General features: G+C 49.3%; 1 protein-coding gene across 1 annotated transcript in view; it reads left to right on the top strand.

Moving 5' to 3' along the window:
* MARCO (macrophage receptor with collagenous structure) overlaps positions 1 to 20,678 on the top strand; it is a 33,396-nt gene extending 12,718 nt beyond the window's left edge. The window contains exons 2-13 of the mRNA XM_070389398.1: positions 2,101 to 2,202; positions 3,986 to 4,117; positions 5,513 to 5,557; positions 10,237 to 10,326; positions 10,437 to 10,472; positions 11,002 to 11,100; positions 11,194 to 11,256; positions 16,733 to 16,777; positions 17,552 to 17,650; positions 18,156 to 18,200; positions 18,809 to 18,985; positions 20,389 to 20,678. Of these exons, the coding sequence (XP_070245499.1) occupies positions 2,101 to 2,202; positions 3,986 to 4,117; positions 5,513 to 5,557; positions 10,237 to 10,326; positions 10,437 to 10,472; positions 11,002 to 11,100; positions 11,194 to 11,256; positions 16,733 to 16,777; positions 17,552 to 17,650; positions 18,156 to 18,200; positions 18,809 to 18,985; positions 20,389 to 20,519 (1,064 nt within the window). The 3' untranslated portion in view covers positions 20,520 to 20,678. The remainder of the gene's footprint in view (positions 1 to 2,100; positions 2,203 to 3,985; positions 4,118 to 5,512; positions 5,558 to 10,236; positions 10,327 to 10,436; positions 10,473 to 11,001; positions 11,101 to 11,193; positions 11,257 to 16,732; positions 16,778 to 17,551; positions 17,651 to 18,155; positions 18,201 to 18,808; positions 18,986 to 20,388) is intronic.
* Positions 20,679 to 25,014: the final 4,336 nt, after the last annotated feature.

Here is a 25,014-nt window from a genome sequence, read left to right as displayed (position 1 = left end):
CTATGTATTCTTGCCACCTGTTCTTAATATCTTCTGCCTCTGTTAATGATCTACATAGGGGTAAAGAATTTATCATATCCTTTGCTTTGTACAGAGCAAGTTAGACAAAACCTACAGATTTAAAGTTTCCAGTTCTAAAATACTTTGCCTTTATGCCAGTATAGCTCTGAATTAAAAAGCATTCTGCATTTTGGACCTGAACTACTCCCACCTCCCCGTCATGTCTGTTTTTCCTCTTGTTATCCTTTTTCAAATGCCTTACACCATGTTCCTACCATGTAGTTGAAAATACCTGTATTTTCCATGCTGGCCCTCACCCCTACCTCTAGCACCTATGATATGTGTGTCTCTGAAACATAGTTTATCTTTCTATTCCCATCACATGTTAAGTTTTATCACATTTTGTGCTGTCTATGAGACTGTATTTGCCATCCACCATCTTCTATTAAATGTGAGGCTTCCCATCACACTTATTCATTCTCACTATCATGACTATATGGTACCTGAGGTTTTAAGTTCCATTTCTGATGCTCTCCCAACACTTTTAAACTGGCAGTGTTCAACTCTGCACGTATTTGGCACCCAGACTACTCATTCATCCATTCAACTAGCCGGTCGCCATTTTTCCAGCATATCATATTGATGCTGGAATGCAGCCTTAGGAACTTCCAGGCCATATAGAGGAGACTGAGATATAGAAATAGTTCAAGGTGCTCAGGGTCACAGCAGATAAAAACAAAGTGATGTGGGGAAGAAGAGCAATGTCCCACCCATCCCAGGGGAGCCTGAGGACCTATCTTGGAGCAGGGAAGTCTCTACTCTGCTCCCAAAGGATGAGTAAGAATTAGTTATGCACAAAGAAGGAAGGAATATTCCTTCCTTGGGTATTCAGGGGAGATACTCTATCTGAAGTCAGAAGGGTGTAACCCCAGTGGTCTGGGCTCACCATTGGTCAGTATCAGGGGTGGAGGCATGGCCACAGGAGAGCTGGCTGGAGACCAGGCTACATGTACCCACAGGGGAGGTGTTTGCCCTGAGGGCAGTGAGCCCAAGGGCTGAAAACAAGGGAGCGACTGGGGCAGGATGTGTGTTGGAGAACTCACTCAGGCTGCTATGTGGGCCTAGACTCCAGGGTGCATGCAGGTAGAGAGGACACCCTGTGATAGACAGAGACTAGCCTTGCGTCTTTAAGGAATATGAAGCAACTAATACAGAGAACAGTTAAATCTCTGTCTACTGAGAAAACTAGAAGGAAATCCATGGAAAAATTCTTCATTGCAGAAGCAACATGTGCTTTAGTTGATTACATACTACTAAAGCACATGTGATAAGCATAACATGATAAGCACACGTGCTATAGTAGTATGTATTTGTAACATGATATCATTAATGTTAAACTAAAAGGAGAAACAGTCCATCTAGGAGGATACGGGTTTGTTCGGAAGGGGAAATGGGAGGAAGGCCGCATCCCAGAAAGCTAATGAAGCTTACCTCAGCAGGCTAGGACCTCAGGGGATTAATTATGAGATTATTAATCCTTGAAATGCTCTCCATATTGTTTGATAAATTATATTATGCATGTTTTACTTTCATAATTTAAAAATCTAAAGAAAAAGAAAGCAAAGGCCTGGACAAAATGTGCAGATCTTGTCTGATAACCTAATAGGTTTTTCAACTGTTCCAAACCTCACTCACTGCTTATAAAATGGGAACAATCGTTTCCTCCAAAAATTTTGAAACTGAAATATGTTAGTTCATCGGTTAATCTGATGTATATCTATTGAGCACCTCCTGTAGCAGGTGGCACACTGGGGCTTCTACAATGAGCAAGGCTGATGTAATATCTGGCTTAAGGACCGTGCTGTTTCAGCAAGGAACATATGCAGAGGTGTTTTTCAACCAGCCACACAAACGAGTGGCTTCTTGCCTTGTGGAAGGAGGATCAAGGGGAGGATTTGGGTGTCATTGGTCTTTGTGTCTTTCCCCTCATGGAACTTCATGGAGACCCCCTTGCTCACCCAGAGGGGATTTGGGCCCAGGCTAGGGACCTCTGCTCTCCACTCTCTCTAGCAGCTGCTTTCTGCCTGTGTTCTACTTCAGATCCAAAGCCCAAGAGGAGAAATGGAATGAACTGCATCATGGTCCTAGTGATCTTGTACCTGGTTCTGCTCACTGCGGGCGCTGGGCTCTTGGTGATACAAGGTAAAGCATCTGAGTCCTGTCTGGTCCTTCCTTGGGTAACAATGTGGCCCCAACTGACAGAGGACGCAGGCTCAGGGGAGAGCCCTGGGGCCACTGCTGCCCATCTGCTGGGAGAGAGTTCTCAGGCCCTGGGAGGCCAGGGTGGTGGGGGGACGGGAGGGGAAAGCAGAAAGGGCAGTGTGTGTTACGTGTTACATGTGTGTGTGTGTGTATGTGTGTGAGGGGGCAGGGAAGAGGGAGGCAAGGAGAAATAGACCACACATGTGTATGTCTGAAGCAGTGAAAGAGGCAGTGATTTCACACAGGTGTGCCTTATGCATCTCACATCAAGAATTCCCTCTCTCTGGGAGGGAAGGAGCCTTGTTTGGTTGGTTTTTTTTAATTTATTTATTTTGATTGGAGGCTAGTTACTTTACAATATTGTAGTGGTTTTGCCATACATTGACATGAATCAGCCATCGGTGTACATGTGTTCCCCATCCTGAACCCCCTCCCACCTCCCTCCCTATCCCATCCTTCTGAGTCATCCCAGTGCACCAGCCCTGAGCACCCTGTCTCATGCACAAAACCTGGACTGGCAATCTGTTTCACATATGATATTATACAGGTTTCAACACTATTCTCTCAAATCATCCCACCCTCGCCTTCTCCCACAGAGTCCAAAAGACTGTTCTATATATCTGTGTCTCTTTTGCTGTCTCGCATACAGGGTTATCGTTACCATCTTTCTAAATTCCATATATATGCAATGGCAAGCCACTCTAGTACTCTTACCTAGAAAATCCCATGAATGGAGGAGCCTGGTGGGCTGCAGTCCATGGGGTCGCTACGAGTTGGATGCGACTGAGTGACTTCACTTTCACTTTTCACTTTCACACAATGGAGAAGGAAATGGCAACCCACTGCAGTGTTCTTGCCTGGAGAATCCCAGGGACGGCAGAGCCTGGTGGGCTGCTGTCTATGGGGTCGCACAGAGTCCGACACGACTGAAGCGACTTAGCAGCAGTAGCAGCAGCATACCGTATTGGTGTTTTTCTTTCTGGCTTACTTCACTCTGTATAATAGGCTCCAGTTTCATCCACCACATTAGAACTGATTAAAATGTAGTCCTTTTAATAGCTGAGTAATATTCCATTGTGTATATATACCACAGTTTTCTTATCCATTTGTCTGCTGATGGACATCTAGGTTGCTTCCATGTCCTGGCTATTATAAACAGTGCTGCGATGAACATTGGGGTACACGTGTCTCTTTCAATTCTGGTTTAGGAAGGAGCTTTGTTGATCAGTGTTTCGTTTCAACATTATTTGACTTTCAAAGTGCTCCCAGTCCAAATGGTTAGGTCAGGAAGCAATTTTATCATACAGACCGTGAAGTTGCTCAAGCGTGTCATGTGCCCAGTTGTCATAAGCACACATCACACACATATTAATGCCTCACATGATTAGGCTAGGTCCGCATATTAGTGGCCATGCACTCATGCCCAAGCATGCACAAAGTTCTTAACTGCATGCAGGTTGATCATGGATGCAGTGGCTGCACAGACTGTGCCAGTGTGTTCTACGGACATGTAACATCTGAGTGTGAAGTGCCCATGTGCCAGATACAGACAAAGCTCTGTGCTTACTCTAGGTCCTCATAGTACACAAAACATGTGTTTACATAGTCAGAACTTACAGAGTTATGCACATATAACACAGAATGTCAGGGTTATGTTCAAATGCCTTGGGCTTTAATGAAGTCCCTAAAAGAATGCTGAAGGGTTGGGGTGTGGGGTGTCCAGTTCTAAACCTGCAGGAGCGGCTCCGGGTCCTGGAGATGCCCTACAACAATGAAACGCAGGCCCAGCTCACCCAAGTCGTCACCAAGCAGGAGACTCTACAACAGCGGATGGACAACTTTATTCAGATCCCAGGTTGGTCCCTCCCCACTGAGTTTGGACTTTTCAGAGAGAATGGGAGTGGGGGAGCTGCTTGTGTGTGGACAAGAGGGTCTCTAGACCCGAATTCCTTTCTTTGGCAGAGGGGCTTCCCAGACCCTGGCCTGGCATGAGACCCTGGAGGCCAAGAGAGGGGGTAAAGACTGAATGAGGAGGGCGTGAAATTACAGGCACCCTGGGTGGCTGCAGACAGATCTGGAGAGAGTGGGGTCAGGAAGCTAGGAGCCAAGGACCCTGTCCAAACGGTTATGACATCCAAGAGCCAAGGTCTTCAGTAACCATCCCAAGGTCAGGTCTGGGTCACAAAGCCCTCAGACCAGCCCAGAATGCTCAGGAGGGCAGGTAAAATGCAGAGCCTGGGGCGATTCCTAGGACCACTTCTAAGTGGCAAACTAATACTAGTCTGTGGCTGGAGAGAGGAACGGTGGGCACCAAGCCAGTCTAGCCAAAGCAGGTACCATGGAGGGGAGAGGACATTGGACCTGCCCTTATAGAAGAGACCCCAGAATGCACCCTGGCTCCTCCCACATGTGGGGACGCAGACAGAGGTGGCAGACTGCCACACAGAAGTCCCCTGCACTCGACCCCTCAGGCCCCCTGTCTTGGGCTTCCAGCCTCCAAAACTGTAAGAAGTGAATTTCTTTGGCTAAGCCCCACCTCCCCAGTCCATAATGTGTTGTTATAGTGGCCAGAATGGACTAAGACAGGATAAGGAGCCCCGTCACATCCATCCAAGTCTTTGGGAGGCTGTCATCCCCAAAGCAGTCCTGGAAAGGGAAAGATCTGATATGGGTGACAGCAGTGATGGGTGCCATTTATCAGAGCCTGGGCACGCTTTCCATGTGGGTTTCCATGTGGCAGCCCCAGAACAGCCCTGCTTAACTGGTATATGAACCCTAGTTCACTGAAGAGAAAACTGATGCTCCAAACGATGGAAGGTCAGGCCCAGGATCACTCAGCTAAAGGGGCAGTGCTGCTGTTCAAACCCGGGTCTGTCTGGCTCAACCTCCCTCTGGAGTCGTCATCTATACAACTGAATTTTGCCTGCTGGGCCATGAGCTTCTTGTGGGAAGGCACTCCATCTTTTCTTCCTTCCACGCCATTGGGCTGATCCGTGGTGCCCAATGACACTTGTCGAGTGAATGATGGTGTGAGTGGCACTGTCATCCTCACCTTGGTCATTGGGGCATGGTGTCTCTGCTCCTTTTCCTTAGGTCTTGCAGGTCCAAAGGGGCTCAGGGTGGACCTCGCCTTCCCCACCTGCCAGGACCGCTCACAGAGAAGTCATAGAAACCACCTCTGTCTCCTGGCCCCATAATCCTTTTTCTCCTCCTTGTTCAGGCTACATTCTGAATTCCTTTTCCTTTCCAGGACCTCCAGGACCCCGAGGCCCACCAGGAATCAAGGGAGAGGCAGGTGAGCAGGGTCTGGGTGTGTGTGCCAGCCAGGCAGCAGCCTGTCTCGGAGCAGCTGCCACACACACACCCCACCCTGAAAGTCTGAACTCCGAGTGGGGTCTGTGTGTGAGGGAGGTCACCTGGGGTGAGACCCTACATGTCCTGGGATGCTGGGAAGTACCTGCTTCATGGAGGAGACACCTAGGTGTGGATGGAAGGGTGAGGACACTGCGAGACTTGGTGCTCAGAGTACAAGCCTATGAGCATCCCTGGAGACAGTCAGGCTCATTGGTCCAGACTCCAGAGTCTGACACAATTGCCTTCACCATAGACTGGTTGCACGACCTGGGGAGCACCCCTTTACCTCTCTGGGTCTCAGTTTCTGTGTCTGTAAAATGGGGATAAGAATGCTTCAGACGATTACTGGGAAGTTAAAATTATAATTCAAAGCCCATGATTGGCTCTGTGTTTTAGGCTGTGGCTTTAATATGCTCAGGTGCCTTACCAGTGGCCACGGCAAGGCTCGGATGTGGGGGCTTGGATGGCCCCTGGGGGAGAGGGGCTTCATCACTGTTACAGTCCACTCTGACCTTCACTTAGACTCTCAAACCTCCAATCCCCAGAGGGGTGGAGGCTGCTGAGTTGTAAAGATGTCAAGAAAGCTGTTACTAAAAAAAGAGCAGAATGAGAGGATTTGCAAGAAAAGGGGAAATAGACTGAGAGCCTCTAAGTCTCCAGGACACCGAGACAGAAAGAAAAACACCACTAGTTGCAGAAGGGAAACTTGTTAGGAGGGAAAACTTTTTTTTTCCAGTAACTAATTTTTGGAAGGATTTTAATAGAAGGGGAAATCCCAGCAGGCCTAGTGTTCTAAGTCTCCAGCAGGGTTTTACTGAGGAAGGTTTTCCGAATGGAGGATGGGCAAACAGTAGGAGGAGAGTTCAGGGACCCACCCAGGCACACAATCACACATGCAAGGTCACACTAGGGCACCTGCTCACACGTGCACATCACTCACATGCATACACGCCCACACACTCACTCACATGCACTCACCACCCCTACCACAAACTCATACACACTCACTCACTCAGCCTTCAGGGCCAGGGAGGGGCAAGGTCACCCAGAGGGTGGTGGGTAGCCAAGCATCCCAGGGGCACAGTGGTGGTCACTTCTGTCCAGGCGAGCAAAGGACAGGATGGGAAAGCTGCGAACAGAGTGAGAGGGGGAAGAATCTCCTGCCATGTATAACTGGTGGCAAGGGCAGGCCTGGCAGTGCTGGGAACTCAGAAAAGAAAAAGGTGGGAGATCCAAGTGGGGCCCGAGGTGGGCCTGGGTCAGGAGGGGAGACCGCTGGTAGTGAGGACAAAGGGGCTGATAAGGCATCTAGAATCTTCCCTTGATGGCCAGCACTTGGTCTAGAGCACTGCTTCTCAAGCTAATGGCCATGAATAAGAACCATTTGAGATGCTTTAGAGGCCGTGGAGGATTCAGATCCTGGAGGTGTGGGGGACAGGCTTTGAGAAGCACGGCCCACTGCTCTGGCCACGACTGAGCAGCTCATACTCCTGGGCTCCTGGCCTTCCCAGAGACCACCCTTGGGGTGGCTTGCTGGGGTGACCATCACTTGGCTTACTGAGATTTAACTTCATTTCAGCAAAGAATGGCAATTACATTAAAATAATGCTAATTAAATTTTATGTGCTTTCCAGGACAGCTATAAGGATTGGAAATCATTGTTTTCAAACTCCGCTACATTGTAGGTAGTGTGAGTGATCCTGTAATGCAAAAAGGGATTTCAGTTCCTAGGTCAGACAGATCTGGGTTGGAACATGGCTCACTAGCTGTGTAACCTCTCTGAACCTCAATTAACTCACCTATAAAAGGGGGATAGTAATAGCAACCTTCAGTGAGGATTGATTACAACATGAATATAAGACAAAAGATGTGTGATACTGTAGCTGGCATGTGGGAATTATCTACATCAGAAGAAACTGAGGGTACTTGCCTTCATGAAGTGAGCCCCTATAGGGGACATGTCAGCCATCCTTAAATACTAGAAAGGTCCTTGTGGAGGAGAAAATAGACTTGCTGTCAGTGGTACCCATCAGAAGAATGGAGGCCAAGGGGCAAAGGTTTCTGGAGAACCAGTTGTGCTGAGGTAAGGGAGGAACAAACAGTTAAGACTGGGGTCTGCCCTACAATGAAACAGGCAGATGCGGGGCTGGGGGAGAGGGGCTGCAGAATTCTTGGTGGAACAGAAGGGAGATACTTGCACCAGGTAGGTGGTCGGACAGTTGACCTATGAGGATGATTCCAAAGGTGGCCCTCCACAATTCTCAGTGGCCCAGACTTTCTCAAGGTGGCCCCGGCAGCCCCAGAGAAGGGATGAATGAGAGCCAAGCCTTTGCCTGTGGAGTCTGAACCACACTGCTTCCCACCTCACACTCACCCACTGCCACACCCAGGCTCAGAGCTGGGAGCACTGCAGCTGGCAAGGGGAAATGCATCGGTTTCATGTCTTCAGAAATCAGGACTCCTCTTCCCAAATTACCCACTGTTTGCCCAATCCACTGCCCGCAGACAGGGTTAGCAGACCAAGTGGGACCCGCCCCTGCAGTACTGAGTACTGAGGTTTTCCTCTCTTTGTCCCAGAAGATGGGTAATGCCACTGTGATGAGGTTCCAGGGGATCATGTCAATCTCCTTCACTCCACCTTCAGCTGTGATGATGGGGAGGTTCTGAAGTCAGATGTAGCTGTCATTCCTCAGTTGGTCCCAGATTCTGGTATTTTCACCAGTACTACTTTGCTTCCCAAGGTGGTCCTCTTTGTGGAGACATGGAAGTCATGGCAACACACACTCAGGCCCACACCAGTTTCAAGAAACCTCATACAGGAACTTCCCTGGCAGTTCAGTGGTGAGGACTCCATTCTCTTGCAGTCCAATCCCTGGTTGGGGAACTAAGATCTTTCAAACTGCGTGGGAGAGCAAAAAAAGAGAAAAGAAACCTCATACAGTCACACAATTGCCTTAATGTGATGACACTGACTGGCCCAGAGCAGCAGGGCACCAACAAATGCCTCAGGGAATAATTCCTTGCATTGTCCTAGCTTTTTGGCCCTTCTGCTCAAGTGCATGCTCTGAAGGACCGAAAACTTGTTTGCTCTTTGCAGCTGAGGCAGTTGTAAGGGACTTCAATTGTAATCAAGGTCTCTATGGTTGTTTTGTCTTCCATCAAGGAATAATCATTCTCTAAGTATCCTAACCACCTCAAAGAATCTCATTCTCAAGACATACACCTAACATCTCTCAAATCTTAGATCCAGAGAGTTCTGTACAGCAGTTGCTTCTTTGCCTCCACTCAAGACGACTTTGCCTACTTTTCTAATTCATTAGAGAGGAGGCCAGGGCCTTTCTGTGTTCTCTCCAGCTCTGCTGCTGCGTTGCTTCAGTTGTGTCCAACTCTGTGTGATCCCACAGACAGCAGCCCACCAGGTTCCTTCATCCCTGGGATTCTCCAGACAAAAATACTGGAGTGGGTTGCTATTTCCTTTTCCAATGCATGCATGCATGCTAAGTCGCTTCAGTCGTGTCCGACTCTATGCAACCCTAGGGCCAGCAGCCCACCAGGCTCCTCTGTCCATAGGATTCTCTAGGCAAGTGGGTTGCCATTTCCTTCTCCCTCCAGCTCTGAAATCATGAAAATAATCGAATAGAGCCCTTTAACCAAATTCCATATTAACGAGGCAGTCCTGCCCCCTGAGGGAGTTGCTAGGAGTGCGACTCTGCTGATGGTGGGACCTCACCAGCCTTCCTCTGCCAGTGGGTACCAATGAGCAGGCCCTTTATGGGTGGCTGGCAGGTTCAGGAAGGGGTTGCTGAGCCCTGCCCAGTGAGGAGCCTCCCTCAATTGATACGCTCTGAGCAGTGGCAGGAAGGAGGAGGGAGTGACGGAGGACAGAGGAAAGGATGGATGGGGGCAAGCTCCGAATACTGATGCCAAGTGGAAAATGTGAAACCGTGGCCACCAGGCAAGACTGTGTCTGAACCACTAGCGGTTCAGTGCTGTTGCAATGCTTTTCTCTACATCAGCACCTCAAAGCTTCTGCTCTCAGCACATGAAATCTGCTTTCTGGAATATTCAGAATTCTGTTTGGGAAGTTTAAAAAAACAGTTCTCCAAATTCAGACACTGAAATAAGCTAGGCAATGCCGATGGAGAGCTCAGCTTCTGGGACCTTCAACTTCCCATCGGCCAGGCCAGGTCCTCTCATCCATTTTTTATGAGTTTATGCCTGGTCTCTGGGCAAGATGGTGTGCTCTTTGAGGGCAGTCATTGTATCTTCCACTTCTGGGCACCAAGGAGTTCAAGGAGTCTGAGTTTGGAATTTGAGTGGGACAGGAAGTATCAGAGTTGGATGTAGTGGCCTGGCTTGCCCTCCTCCCAAGGTGGTGGTGGTTTAGTTGCTAAGTTGTGTCTGACTCTTTGCGACCCCATGGACTGTAAACTGCCAGGCTCCTCTGTCCATGGGATTCTCCAGGCAAGAATACTGGCATGGGTTGCCATTTCCTTCTCCAGGGATCTTTCTAACTCAGGAATCAAACCTGGGTCTCCTGCACTGCAGGCGGATTCTTCAACTACTGAGCCGCCAGGGAAGCCTCCCTCCATGTCTGACCACAGTTTCTTGGTTTTTCAGGAAGAAAGGGAGACATGGGCATGAAAGGAGACATGGGACCCCCCGGAGCTCGGGGGGATAAAGGTGACTCAGGAAAGCCAGGTTTCCCAGGTAAGAGTTTGCACTGTTGGGTCTGTTGTCCTGCGGGTATTCCCCTTTTGTCTTGCAGGCTGAAGCTAGAGGGTAAAAATACAATCCCTAAAAATCCTTCTGTACTTTAGGAGTGGCTGGAATTCCTGGAATCAAAGGTGATCAAGGTAAGAATTGTAGGGATGGGCATCATTCCAGGTACCACTCTCCCTGTCTCGTATTTGACTGTAATATTAACCCAGAGCCTCTGAGATTTTGTAAAACCTGGCCCGTCCTTAAGAGGAACGGAGCAGTATTCAGAAGGCAGCCCTAATTGATATTCTTTTTTTTTAATTAATTTTATTTTATTTTTAAACTTTACATAATTGTATTAGTTTTTTGAGAGCGTCTCTTCACTCTGCTGCTCAGGCTTGTGAAGCCAGACGCTCACACCCAGAGTTCTGAGTGAGTCCATAAGCTTCAAACCCTGCAGCAGTGAAAGGAAATAAATTAATAAATTGCTGAGACTGTAATTTTCCTTCCACTAATAGGGCTAGTTTAAGGCTTCTAAAGAGAGATCTTTTAAGCTGCCCAGGGAATATTTAAGGTGTTAAGAGATGCATGTGCCACTGCAGAGAACAGAGGTGTGTTGAAAGCATAGGCAGCCAGGCCCTCTACCAACCACCCCCAGCCTTCTATTCATGACTTTACTTTCAGGACCTCCTGGAATGAAGGGTCTTCCAGGCTTTCCAGGAGCTGTGGGATCCCCAGGTGCCAAGGGTGATACTGGCAGCATTGGCCCCACTGGGCCAATAGGTAAGGTCCTGGGTCCTGTGGTTGGTGTGGGGAGTGATGTCTGAAGACCCACCCAGTCCAGCCCTTACACTCTCTGTGTTATCTATTGTCCAGGACCACCAGGGCTGCCTGGGACACCAGGAGTCGAAGGTGTGAAAGGAAGCAAGGGGGACACAGGTAACAGAGGCTGTGGGTAGGTGGGCAAGTGGAGTTGCTGGGTGTCAGTGATGGACATGGAGGAGGACTACTTCCCAGCAGGGCCATCAGAAGGAGGCAGAGGGTGTCCTGAGCTCTCGCCCCTGAGCATCTGGATTAAGAAGGGCACCTTCCTCTGCCAGAGCCCTTTGAATCCAAGGCCCTATGGCTGTTTTTCTCTGCCCAGAGTCCATGAGAGACCTTGAATGCCACAATCAAATCTCCACTGTCAAACAGGAGGGGGGTGGGCACCTTGCTTGCACTGTCTCCTGGCCTGCCTTCCAGCTGTGCATGTAGAGCCTACCCTCTCCCACTGATCTGAGGTGGGGCCCCAAGGGTCAGGGCTCTGGATTTGGGCAGCAGTTGTCAAAAATCCTGGTGGTCCTGCAATGCGGGAGACCTGGATTCAACCCCTGGGTTGGGAAGATTCCCTGGAGAAGGAAATGGCAACCCACTCCAGTACTCTTGCCTGGGAAATCCCATGGATGGAGAAGCCTGGTAGGTTACAGTCCATGGGGTCACAAAGAATCAGACACAACTGAGCAATTTCACTTTGTCAAAAAACCCTACTTGCACATTCTCCCAGGGGGGCCCCGGCTGAAAATAGTGACCCACAGTTCCCCAACTCACAGAGATTAGTTCATGAACCATCACACCAACTTAGTCAAGGTCATAAGCTATTAGGCCAATTTAGTCAAGGTTATAAACCATCCTACCAATGTGGTCTGCTTTATGCTGCTGCTAAGTCACTTCAGTCGTGTCCGACTCTGTGCGGCCCCATAGACGGCAGCCCACCAGGCTCCCCTGTCCCTGGGATTCTCCAGGCAAGAACACTGGAGTGGGTTGCCATTTTCTTCTCCAATGCATGAAAGTGAAAAGTGAAAGTGAAGTCGCTCAGTCGTATCCGACTCTTAGCGACTCCATGGACTGCAGCCTACCAGGCTCCTCCGTCCATAGGATTTTCCAGGCAAGAGTACTAGAGTGGGGTGCCATTGCCTTCTCCAGGTCTGCTTTATAAACAACTGCTAACTTTTGCTAGTCACTAAGTAAGTCCAGGCACCCATGATGATCTAGAAAGTCTGGTTCACTGGATAGTCTAGAAAGTGTTGGGCCTCCAAGACACATAAGACCTGGTTCCTGCTCTCAGACATGCAGGCTGATTCAGGAGACAGGCAGACAGACTGTTGTTAGATGGCATCAGGCACACTCTGCTGAGGGTTTTGCGTGGAGGAGTGCCATGTGCCATTTAGGAAGCCAGGTGCAGGCCAGGAGGTGTTGTGGCCAGTGAAGGTTGAGAAAGGGCTGGGCATCTTCCAAGGATGTCTGTGGACAGTCACTGCAGGTGCAGAAGGTCATACTTGAGTTAGACAACCTGGATGCCTTCATCCCAGAGCTACGCTAGAAACCCACACCAGGGGCAGGCCCTCTCATTTTTCATTTAAGCGGTCAATGGATTGATTGATTTTTTTTAAACAGATGTGACTTGATTCTATCAAAATCTTCAAGTTCACAGTGGCCCCTGGTGTGGGTAGCAAAATATAGCATCTTGCAAGAGTGATGGAAGAGCCGGAGTTGAGTCACAGAGGATGAATAGGGCTTGGCCAGGTGGAGAGAGGAAGGCAAGTCTAGAGAAAGGGAACAGAGCAGGTGAAGTCTTCGAAGGTGAGGGAGGGCTCTGTAGGTTGGCATCCCTTGAGTCCAGGTCTGGGATGTGGTGGAGGTTCAGGAAGCTCTGGCCAGAGAGCTGGGCAGGTCACTTTCTGAGCCTAGGAGTCAGATCCTTTGACCTTTGGGTTTCCCCTGAAGGTTGGCAGGAGCCCTGGCACAGGTGACTCCTATACACACTGTCCTTCTAACCCATCCATTTTCAAAGCTGCTTTCCTTTTCACAGATGGTGGGTCAGGAAAGGCAGGGGATCTGCTACCCAGTCCCATGTGGATGCCACCTGAAGGCTGTCAGCAAAGTCTCCATGTGGGTGTAGTGGTCAGGCGACCCCAATTTATTGGCTGCTTCTTTCTGGTCTTATACTTCTCTCTTCCCTGACCCCAGATCTTAGGATTTCTGATTCTGAGGCCTAAAGATGTCTTACCCCTGAGTTTTCTGCTTGGCTTCATGAAGATGCTGGCTTTTCTCCCTCAGTTATAAATTTTGGGGAGAGCCCCTGTACCACATACCACCTTTGCCAGACTAGTGATTCTTGACTAAGCAAGAGTATGGGTGATAAAACAAGATTTTACACACAGGCAGCACTGCATCTACTTCCCAGGTCCCCAGCCTGCGTCTCCCACTGTCCAAAGGTGGAGAATCTTGCCTGCACTCTGCATCCTGGGAGGGTTTGAGTCCTAAAACTCAAAGAGCATTTTCATGAGTTTCCAATTCAGTGCATCTGGTTTGGGCATCTGTTTTTTGTTTGTTTGTTTGTTTTTAGAAATGTAAAGGAGAAGAGTTTTTAAATATTTTTATTTATTTATTTGGCTGTGCTTGGTCTTAGTTGTAGCATGCAAACTCTCGGTGTGGCATGTGGGATATAGTTCCCTGACCAGGGATTGAACTCAGGGCCCCTGCATTGGGAGCTCAGAGTCTTAGTCACTGGACCACCAGAAAAGTCCCAGAAAGTTTTTAACAAACCTTGTACAGGTGACTCTGATGTTCACTATAGTTTGACTACTCATTTAGGAGTAAGGGATAGCCCAAGGCTACTGAAAGTCTTTGGAATCCCATGGAGAGCCCATGTGAAACTCCAGGCAGGGGTAAGCTGGCACACTGGTGGAACAGGCAGCCACAGTGCCCAGTGGGAGGCCAACCCTGGTTCCCAAATTTAACTTCACCAGTCCCTCTCTGTGTGACCTGGGTAAATCACCTAGCATCTCTGAGTGTGGACTTCCTCCTCTATGAAGAGGGAAATGGCACAACCTAGCAGGGCAGGTGAGAGATGTATGTGAAGCCCCTGACAGTGTCCAGCATAGCGCATTCAGGAGCAGATGCTTAGTCTCTAAGAGGTGAGGGGCTGGGGGAGGGTGTGAGAAATGAAGTGGGAGAGTCAGGCCTCGGGGACCATGGACCTAGTGAACCAGGGCTTACCTAGGGCTCCTGTTTGTACAAGACATTTGTTGTTTGGTGCTTTGGAGGCTTCTTAGGTAGTGGGGAGGCAATCAGGAGGGATCACAGTGTGAGGTGGCTGCAACCTTGCATCTAGGGACAGGCTTTTAAGGTAAATTGTGCAGTATGGCATCCTTTAGGACGAGACATGGGGGATCAAGTGTCTAGATATGAACCATTTTTCTATTTCACAACCAAAGACAGGTTTCTGAATGTGGTTTCTCCTCCCTAATCTTGACAGCTGCAATTCAGATGCAGGTAAGCACAGAGGATGACTTCCCAGGTGGCACAGTGGTAAGCTTCCCAAGTGGCTCAGTACTAAAGAGTCTGCCCTCCAATGTAGGAGAGGCAGGTTTGATCCCTGGTCAGGAAGATCCCCTGGAGGAGGAAATGGAAATCTATTCCAGTATTCTTGCCTGGGAAATCCCAGGGACAGAGGAGCCTGAAGGGCTACAATCCATGGGGTCACAAAGAGTCAGGTACAACTGAATGACCGAGCACACACCTAAGTAGAGAGGACACATCTGCTGCCCCTGATGGGCCACTTACGGTCAACAGCAAACATTTTGGGGGGCTTCCTGGGCAGCAAGGCTGGAGCTCCTGTGGGGGCTTTAGCCCCAGGATCCCAGGTGCTTCCCACTGGAGGAGGACATACACGTACCAAAAGGGTCCCCAGGGTCTGCATGACACCACTTGCCAGACACGAGGCTTAGGGCTTGACACAGGTGACTTCATTTCAATCTCATAACCACCCCTGAGGCAACCAGAAGCTCAGAGGAGAAAGGTTAGGCTGAGGGAGAGGGAACTGGACTAAATGCCACAGAGGCAGATGCAAACCCAGGCTATCTGGGGCCTGTGCTGCCCTGGGAGGAAGCACATCATCCATGGGCAAGGCCAGAGAAGGTTTTATAGTCGGCAACATCTAGCATCATAGCAGCTTTCACAGGCTTGATCCAGTTCTCCAGGAGACCAAAGGGGTGAGACTTTCCAACCAGAGGGACCGGTAGGAGCACAGCTGGCCCAGGTGAGCTGTGGCCTGCCTGCCAGCTGACCTCAAAGGTTCTAGAAGAAGCTCTCTGAGACTCAAACTGGTCCTCATCTCAAGAATGAGGGGCAAAACTATTTGCTCTCTCAGGTCTTTCCAGCCCTTCCAGCCTCCCTTAGTGCCCAGGCCTGCAGCAGCAGCTCCTAGCTCCTCAGCCCTCTGACCCTCCTCCTCAGACTAGCCATCTGAAAGGCGGCCAGGAGCCAGGACTCCTTGTTCATTATTCCAAGAAGGGATCCTGAAGAGGTGTGCCAGGCCCCGCCTCTGCTCTCCACTGACCAGCACACAGTGGGTGCTCAGGAAAGCCAGGAATTTAAAGTGAGAGGCAGGAACGTCCCCCAGGTGATTGGCAGTGAGAGTAACTGAGTTCCTCTTGGTTCCTAGTGACCATCCAATGAGTGGGTTTTTGGTTAAAGCCGACTGGCTTGTTGGAAGGGACCCCAGTCAAGATCATGGTGGAAGTACAATCCCATTGTTACCCTCAAGAAACTGTTACTTCATGATCAGTAATGAGCTTTACTTTCCCCAAGTTTGCATGACTGTCTTAGAGAATCCTGTTTTCCTGAAATTGAGAGATCATGGAGTTGCTAAACCAATAGGTTATTATCCCACAATAAGTAATGACCCATCATGGTGCTGGGAATAGTAGGCCTTCTACATAAGTTAGTGAATAAAGTGATGAATGGAGGAAAGAAGGAAGGGAGGGAGGGAGGAACTTTCACATCAGAACTACAAATAGGATCGTCCCAAACAATTGCAGTGGTTATTTTTCCATTTTCTGGACATGAGACCCTTTAGCTGCCTAACTGTTTAGCTACAGTGGGGGCCACGATGAAATAAACCAATAGACTTATGGAGTATCTACTGAGGGTGAGAGACTCCGAGAGCTTCTAGTGGCCACTGAGTGCCCTCCACAGTCTTTTAGAAATAAAAATAACTTTATTTTCAAAATATCTCTCAATTCTTTTCCAACAGAAAATGTTTTTTCCAATCTTTTCCTTCTTTTGCAACAAGAAGGAATAGATATCAAGCCAGGTTATTACTGGACAAAGAAGGCCAGTTACTGAGTGTGGGGTCTGTTCACCTAATCCAGACCTTCATCCACCACGTTTCTATTTCACCCCAATACACATACCCATTTATCTGCAGTCTGTCTACTTTTATGCTCTGCTAAAGTGGCTTTAAACAATCGAGGAGAACCAATGTACCTTTCCATCTGCATTAATCAGACAGAAGGTAGAGGTTGTCTAAGATTAAAAGTGTTTAATATCTAAGTTTTATTATCTTCTTCCCTTTTCTGTATTTTGATCTTAGGACTTCAAGGACAGAAAGGAACAAAAGGAGAATCAGGATTTCCAGGTAAAGCGCTGGCTTCATTTTAATTTTCCACAATAATGACTGGAAGGACTCTCTGAGGCGGGTTTTGTTGACCCTGAAAGCAGGGCTGTAACTGCAGTAACTTTCCACCAGAGTGATGAGGCCTCCAGGGCTCTGTCTTTCAAGCCTCAGGCTCTTCCAGTGATAAACCAGGGGAAAGGGTTTAAAGGGGTGGAGTTGAGAGAGAAAAGAAGCCCCGGAAGCTGCCGCATGGTGGTGAATTCAGGCTGCGCAGCTGACGTGGAGCTAAGCAACTTTCTCTCCAGTTCCCAAGGTGGTTGCCTGGCCTGTATCTCTTTGGTCCATCTCCCTGTTCACTCTGGCCCTCAAGGTACCCACTCCTCCTGCTCCTTCTCACAGGACTCTCATTACAGTCCTTGTTTGAGCAGTCTTTATTACTCCTAAGGTGGATTTTCTTTTCTTATTCTAACTTACTAATGGGGACATTGAGGCCTGGAAATGTTCTAGCAAGTTCTCCCAGAATGGCTTCCACATAATGGCCCAATGAGGACCAGCAACTTTGGAATCCTGTCGGCTATTTTCACCCTCTTGTCCCCAACCAGAGTTTACCTGGAAAGTGGGGAGATCGGGGCAGGGGCAACACTCTGCCCCTGCCCCAAGGCTGAACATCCAAATAGCCCACTGATAGGGGTGGGGGGACTTTCAGGACAACTCATTCATTAAACACCAAAGCTGTTAGTTTCCCTTGGAAAGTAGAGCAGAGCATCTGATGGCGGTGGTCTCTCTCTTCCCCAGGCCTTTCAGGCGTGAAGGGAGAGAAGGGAAGCCCAGGCCTGGGAGGCCTCAAGGGGGCACCTGGACCAACTGGCCAAAAGGGAGAGCCCGGATCGAGAGGTAAGGTCTCGGCTTCTGACATAAGAGTTCAAAGGAGAGGCCTGTTATAAGGAGTTGGGGGTGGTTTTCAGAACCAGAAGGCTAGAGGCTTAGTGGTTCTGTGGAGAAGTCTTGTGCTGGGGTTGCCCTTGGCCCGGAACTTACAGAGGTGAATAAGGCACAGCTGGGCACTCAGCACAGCAGGTGACAATGTGCTGCACCACGCCCAGCCAGGCCCCCAGACCATGCAGTCTCCGTGACTGACCTCAGGAGAGACCTCCCACTCCATGCCTCTTGAATGTCCTTCTCTAATCTAGCTTAAGTCCTTCCTGCTGTAGCTCAGGCCCATTTCTTCTTGCTCAACCACGGAGATCCATGGCATATCCAGTCCCCATGATGCCAGGGGGCCGGCAAAGATGGAGGAGAGAGTCTGACCCCCACCACTCCTCCCCACTGCTGGCAAAGGAGAGCAGGGGGTTCCTGACTTGGTTTCCTTCAAACTGTGCCATTTTTTCCCTCATGACAGGAGCTACTGGGCCACAAGGAGCCAAGGGAGAAAAAGGTCAAAAAGGTAATTGCTATTTCTGTTCTGTTTAACGTATGCTATAGAGGCTACTCTGTACTTGAAAGTTGTATGTGTTCTGGGGGAGAGGCCTTGTTTTTCAGAGAGATTCTTCGTTTGGGGGGAAAGCTAAAAGGCTGTCCCTTGAATAAGCCTGCCCGTGTCCAGAGCCACAGGTAACAGTTTCTCTCTCTCCCTTCTTTCCTCGCTTGTTCCCCACCCCCAATTCCCTCTCTCTTCCTCCCTTCTTCCTCCTCCCTTTTTTTTCTCCACAATGCAAGCAAAACATGGCAGGCTGGATTTGCAAGGCCAGCTGCAGAGGCACCTCCTTGTATGGCCTCATGCCTACAAGCCTCAGTGCCCAGAGGCTGCTGGTAGTTCTGGTGCCATAACGAGGGATCTTACTGCTATGATGACAGCCAAGCAGAAGACTTCTTTCCCTAACTGTAGGACTTCCAAGCCTGGCATACTGCAGTCCATGGGTCGCAAAGAGTCATACACGACTTAGTGACTGAACAACAACAATAGGACTTCCAAAAATTAAAAGGCAGAACCTGCATCTGCCCAAAGCCCTGTGCTGCTTCCCTCACCTCTCCCACATGTGTTTCGTCATCCAGGTGACTCCTCATTATCAGTCCGGATTATCGGCTCTAGGAACCGAGGTCGAGCTGAAGTTTTCTATAATGGTGCATGGGGGACAATCTGTGATGACAGCTGGGATGGTTCAGATGCCACTGTCTTCTGCCGCATGCTGGGTTACTCCTCTGGATCTCCTGTCTACAATGTGGGAGCTGGTGAGTGAATCAGTCCTCAACCAGGAGTCTTTTTTTTTTTTTTTTTTGAGGTGTTGATGTGAGCTTTCTCTCCTGGGTAGGGTATTGGCACCCATCAGTTGCAAGTGACTCATTGTGGTTGTCTTAAAAGAAAGGGATTGGTTCAAGCAACTGAAAAGTTTCACAGCTCAGGGGCCCAGCTTACATCCTTCTGGCTGGCAGCCCCAGGAGAAAGAAGGCTCTCTTCCTCCACAGGGACAGAAGTCGCTGTCCATGCAGCCCTAACGCCAGAATGCCACGTGTCTGACAGTGTTTGTGAGGGGTGCTCTCTGAAGGACAGCTGAGGGGTGGAAGCCAGGAGAACAAAGATGCCGGGCAGGCAAGCACAGTGGTTATCTCAGCTCTCTGGAGCCTAAAGGCCTGGGCAGCCCAAGCTTGATCATCTTCAAGGAGAAGGGAAGAGACAGTGAATCAGAGCAGGGACTTCCTAAAATCAGTTTTGGAAAGATGTCCTGGAGTGCTGGACACTCAACTATGTTTTGCAGCAAAAGGTCATTTTCTTTGTCCATAAAAGCAGACCTGTGCTTTCCTGGTGGCTCAGTGGTAAAGAATCTGCCTGCCAATGCAGGAGACGTGCCTACCAATGCAGGAGACGTGCGTTTGATCCCTTGGTCAGGAAGGTCCCCTGGAGTAGGGCTTGGCAACCCACTCCAGTATTCTTGCCTGGAAAATTCCGTAGACAGAGGAACCTGGTGGGCTACAGCCTATTTATGGGGTTGCAAAAGCAACTTGGCAACTAAACAACTAAACAACCACCAAGAGCTGACCTGGCAAGGACACTAGGCTGGTTTCTCCTGCTCCTGCCCCCAAATCTTCTCTGTCCTCACCCTTCCCCCTCCACCCTACCAAAATGCATACCTATTTTTTAATCTGAGTCTAGTAGGATTATAAAACTCCTTAAAAATACACATTTCCTCCCACAGATTAAGCCTATATAGATTGTCACACTGTAGTGTAAATTACTGGAATTGAATAAGCCAGTAATTTCTCTGAGCTCTTGATCTGAAATCGATTATATCAGAAGGCACGGGGTTTGAAGGAGGTATGAATGCTTTGGAACTGGGAATGACCTGGTTATAAAGGCATTTAAGGAAGAGACAAACCCTGAGAGATCCTTAGGAGATTTCAAATCATGCTTGGATTACATATTAAATACTTGGATGAGACTTTTATCAAAGGGTAGAAAGCAGAAGAGAGGCAGAGTCATCATAAGAGAGCAGATCAGTCGTCCGCACCGCGGGCCTGGGCAGTTGCAGGAGAAATGATCAGTCTAGCTCCCTGTGGAAGACCCCGAGGACAGACGGACCATACAGCTTGAACCCTAATCCCACACTCCTCTCTCCCCTTGCTTTCTCTGTGTCCAGGCTCTGGAAACATCTGGCTGGATGATGTTGCATGTTCAGGGTCAGAATGGACCCTGTGGGACTGCAACAAGAGCAGCTGGGGCTCTCACAATTGCAACCACAATGAGGATGCAGGCGTGAACTGCAGCTGACCCCACAGCCCACTCACCACTCTGCCCCCAAGGTGTCCACAGCCAAGACACTCAGCCCACGAAGGGAGGCGGTGCTCTCTGAGGGGCTCTCTGAGGGGTGGCTGACAGCCTCTGAAGCAGGTTCAATAAAGCTAATAAAGCTCAAAGCGCTACTTGGCACTGCCTGGCTGTGGCTGAAATTACTAGCTCGTCCCTCCTGTCCCTTAGGGATGCGTTCACTCAATGCACACAGCCTTTCATTGAGTCCTCATGCTCCTCTCACTCCCACCCAGGGCACAGGGTCAGTGGAATCTTAGCTCAGAACTGGGGCACATGGGGGCTGAAATTCCATGGTGAAAGTGGCGCTCACCCATTGTCAGAATTAGTCATGACCAGCCCTTCAGTCAGTCAGGTGTAGCCTCTTTGCACAGCAGTGAACGGTCTCCCAGCACTGGAGCTACTCACCAGCAAATGAAGAGACCTCATGAAGTTGACACCAGGTTGCATGGAAAATAGGAATTCTACCTTTAAGCATGAAAATTTGTTCTCATTAGGATGTGGGCTCCATAAATGCAGGAACTTTCATCCATTTTATTCACCCACGGGAGACGTGGGTTTGATCCCTGGTTGGGAAGATCTGGCTGGAGGAGGGCATGGTAACCCACTCCAGTATTCTTGCCTGAAGAATTCCATGGACAGAGGAGCCTGGTGGGCTATAGTCTATAGAGTCGCAAAGAGTTGGACAGGACTGATTTGACTTAGCACACATGCATGCACTTGTAAATGGTGGAGCCCAGGAAGAGCAGTGGAAGGACTGGGAGATGGAGCAGAGATCCCAGGGCTTCCTCGCTCAAGAGCTCAACCAGCCACCCAGGACCCAGTCTGCACTTTCAGAGGCTGCAGCTGTTCAGAAATCAGCACCAGGGTCAGAGCTGCAAGGGCAATGGGAGAGCTCTCTGGACCTGGGCACAGAGAGGGGAATGGGGCCAGGATTTGAAAGCTGGTTGTTTTAATTTGGCAGAAACCTCTATAATGATGTGGGTTTTCTTGGCACTTCAGGATGGAAGAATGGAAGGTCAGGGAGGAAGGAGCCCCTGTCAGGGGTTCTAAGATGTAATATTTTACAAGTGTAACTTGTCCGTCTTATCAGCATCCTTATCTCTCAAAGCTTATTGCCCATTCCTTCTATCCTAACAAGTCCCCCACCTACCCACCCACATGGAAAGTCAAGAGCAGGTCCAACCTGAAACAGAGAGGAGGGGTCATCTCTCCCATCTGAATCTCAAAGTGACTTCCTGAACCTCTTTAGAAACAGGAGTACCATGAAAGCAGAGTTGAAAGCAGAAACAGTTTTCTAGTTTTTTCCATTTAATTTATCAAAAGCCAAGCCTGGCTGACTTGGTCACAGTGTTCGAAGTGCAGGAGGTCTGAGCAGAGCAAGCAGGAAGGAAGGGTACTGTGAAAGCCCCCTGCCCTTCCCTGGGGAAGGCGGGAAAGGAGACGAGGAGACAGAAATAGAGGAGGGTTCTCCCTGCAGTATCAGGCCCAACTCTCCCATCTTTATCTCCTTTCCCAGGATCTGCCTCCTTCAAGAGTGAGGAACTGTGGGACTGGTTCCTACCTGGGGGACCCCTTGCATCACCCTTAGGGATGGATGTGTGAGCATGCATGCACTTCTCTCTCTCTCTCTCTCTCTCTTTCACACACACACACACACACACACACACATCTTTCCACAGGAACAAATAATAGTTTATAGGTAGAATAGACAAAATCCTTACAGAGAATGGACCAACCTCCCGCTATCCCTCCCTTCCTCAAGCAAGAAAGCGGAAAGACATGGTTCAACACACCCAAAATTTCCCTTCCATGGCTTTGGTTTTCATCTCTTAGGTGTTGATCCCCCAGTCTATACTTCCAGTGAAGACCTGTCTCCTGAGCTCTGGCTACATATATGTCCACCAGCTGCCTCCACAGTAGCACCTCAAAGTTCAGGCAGCTAAAACCTGCTCCCTCCATCCAGTGTCCAAGACAGACACTGGGTGTCAGATGCTATGCCTCCACCAGGCACCAAGTATTCTACCTCCCAAATGTCTCTCCAGTCCACTCAGGTCTCTCCATCTCTACTACCATCATGGTCCAGGCCACTGCCCCGTGGCCTGGATGCTTGGAGCTTCTAATCAGTCTCTTTCCTCCACTGTGCTCCACCAACCACCTATTCATTCTGCAAGCAGCAGCCTGACAGATCTTTAGAAATCACACAGCTCACTACGCCACTCCATGTTTATATCTTTCAATGGCTCCCCATTCCCTTAGGTGGTGGGGCAAACTCACCATCGTGACTTACAAGGTTGTGCCCCTGACAATCTCACAAAGTCCTCCTGCAACCTTAATGGTTCATTTACCCCCTATTACATCCAGCCCTTTGTTCATTCAGTTTCTCTTACATAATGTCTCTTACACAACCAGCTGGTGATAAATATTTTCTGACTGGCTCTCTGAAGGAATGCTAAATAGAGTACTTAGCTTTTCAATACTGGTATTGCTTCACAGACTTTTCTCTGACAAGAGACATATCCTTGTGGTGCAGTGGTTCAAGACGAAGATTTTCTCCAAAGGCAAATCTAGTCACTAGGCCTTTCACACTTTAGGAGATTAGCTTTTGAAACAAAATGGGGTCCAAGTTTTGCAAGGTGTATTGTAAATTTCAAAAGATCCTATCTTCGCACTCACTGTCTCAGCATCGCCACAAACAGGCTGTGAGCACCAGCCCAGGTAATCAGGCGCACCGGTGTGATAAGCTGGGCCCCTGCCACAAATTCCCCTTCCTCCCCCTACCCACAGTGACTGTGACCTAGTGACATTCAAATGCACCAATGAAATCCCCTTACACTGGTTGCTTGTGTACCCCATCCTGACCCCCCAGTGAAGACCCTTGTCCATGAGTCTTCACCCTCTCCTGGCTCCCTGTCGAAGTGGCTGACCCACTCCCTGGGGCCCCTCTCAACCTGTAGGGACTCTGTCTTGATGAGCGTAATCCCCACAACTCTTCTGGGTCCCTTCTTGAGGCCACACCTGACCAACCATCCCATCGAAGAACACAGCATACCAGAGCAGCACATGATACAAGGGATACCATTCCCATCCCAAGTATGCAAACTGAGTCTCTAAGAGCTTTGGCACTGTGGTATGTTGGCTCCAGCTCACCATCTTTCTATTGATAGCCTTTGCAACGTGACTGCTGCTCTTCTCAACAGGAAGCAGGGCTGTTACTCTTTCACTGTCTCTCTCGGAATTCCCACCATGATATGAAACTAAGCTCAGGCTAAACCTAATGGAGGAGGCATGTGAAGGAGTGTGAAATGTGTGAAACATGACCCAACTCCCCCCACTGAGGTCATCCTCCATGAGTCAGCATACAGTTGGCCACAGTCACGTTAGTGAGCCCAGCTGAGACTGGTCAAGCCTGGCCCACATCAGAAGACCAACCCATAAATTCGTGAGTAATCACAGATGGTTGTGGTTGAAAGCCACTAGGTTTAGGGGTGGTTTGTTATATAATAATAATGGCCTAAGAAAACTACATGCAGCTAATAAGAAGTAGAGGGGGATTCACACAGCAGGAGAGTTGCAGCCTGCACGTCTGCCAAGTTGGTTCCCCGATAAGCTCTCTGGCCGAGCTAAGCTGAGGAAACCCCTTTGGAACCACAGTGACCACAGAACTTGGCCGCAGCATGTGGCTGCTGGTGCTGTGGCTGACTGGCGGCTAGTTGTGGGGCTGAAGAGGAACTGGGTAAAATTAGCAGGACAGCATCCTCAACTGTTGGAGAGCAGGCTAGGGGCCTGGGGCCGCTGTATGTTGGGCATGACCTCTGTGTGACACTGCCGTCCACTTGAAAACACTCTCCTCCCTCCTGTTTCCCCTTCCTGGGGATGCTGGACCCTGGCTGAGGCCAGCAGCACAGACACCAGCACTGAGCACACTGGCTGGGTATGACAGAGATGGCAGGGCCCTCAAAGGACCCTCTGTGTGCAAGACCCCCATGACTGGCCTGGCAAGGCAAGCACAGAGAGTTTCCCAGCACCTAGCTCTAGAAATGCAACTCAGGACTGAGATGTCCTGGGTTAGAATCCAGTGTTGCCATTTAACAGGCCTTCAGCTGCACAATTAAATTATTGAAACTCTCTGGGTCCCAGTTTCCTCATCTGTAAAATAAAATCTAGTAACAGCTCCCCCCTCTTAGATTTTTTGTGAGGATTCATTGAAATGATAAGTTAAGGTCAAGGTCAAGATGATGGAATAGGAGGACCTGGGGTTCACCTCTCCCCACAAGTATATCAGGAGTACATCTACAAGTTGAAAAATTCATACAGAGCACCTGCTGATCTCTAGCAAAGGACCCCAGACACCTAAAAGGACAAGAAAAGATCCCAGCATGACCAGGTAGGATGAAGGAGAAAAAGGGAAGAAAAGGAAAGAGGGAACAGGATGGGGCCCACACCCCTTGGGAGGGGG

Source organism: Bos mutus, chromosome 2 (assembly GCF_027580195.1).
Source record: "Bos mutus isolate GX-2022 chromosome 2, NWIPB_WYAK_1.1, whole genome shotgun sequence".
Classification (NCBI taxonomy): domain Eukaryota; kingdom Metazoa; phylum Chordata; class Mammalia; order Artiodactyla; family Bovidae; genus Bos; species Bos mutus.
This window is presented reverse-complemented; position numbering and strand designations above follow the sequence as displayed.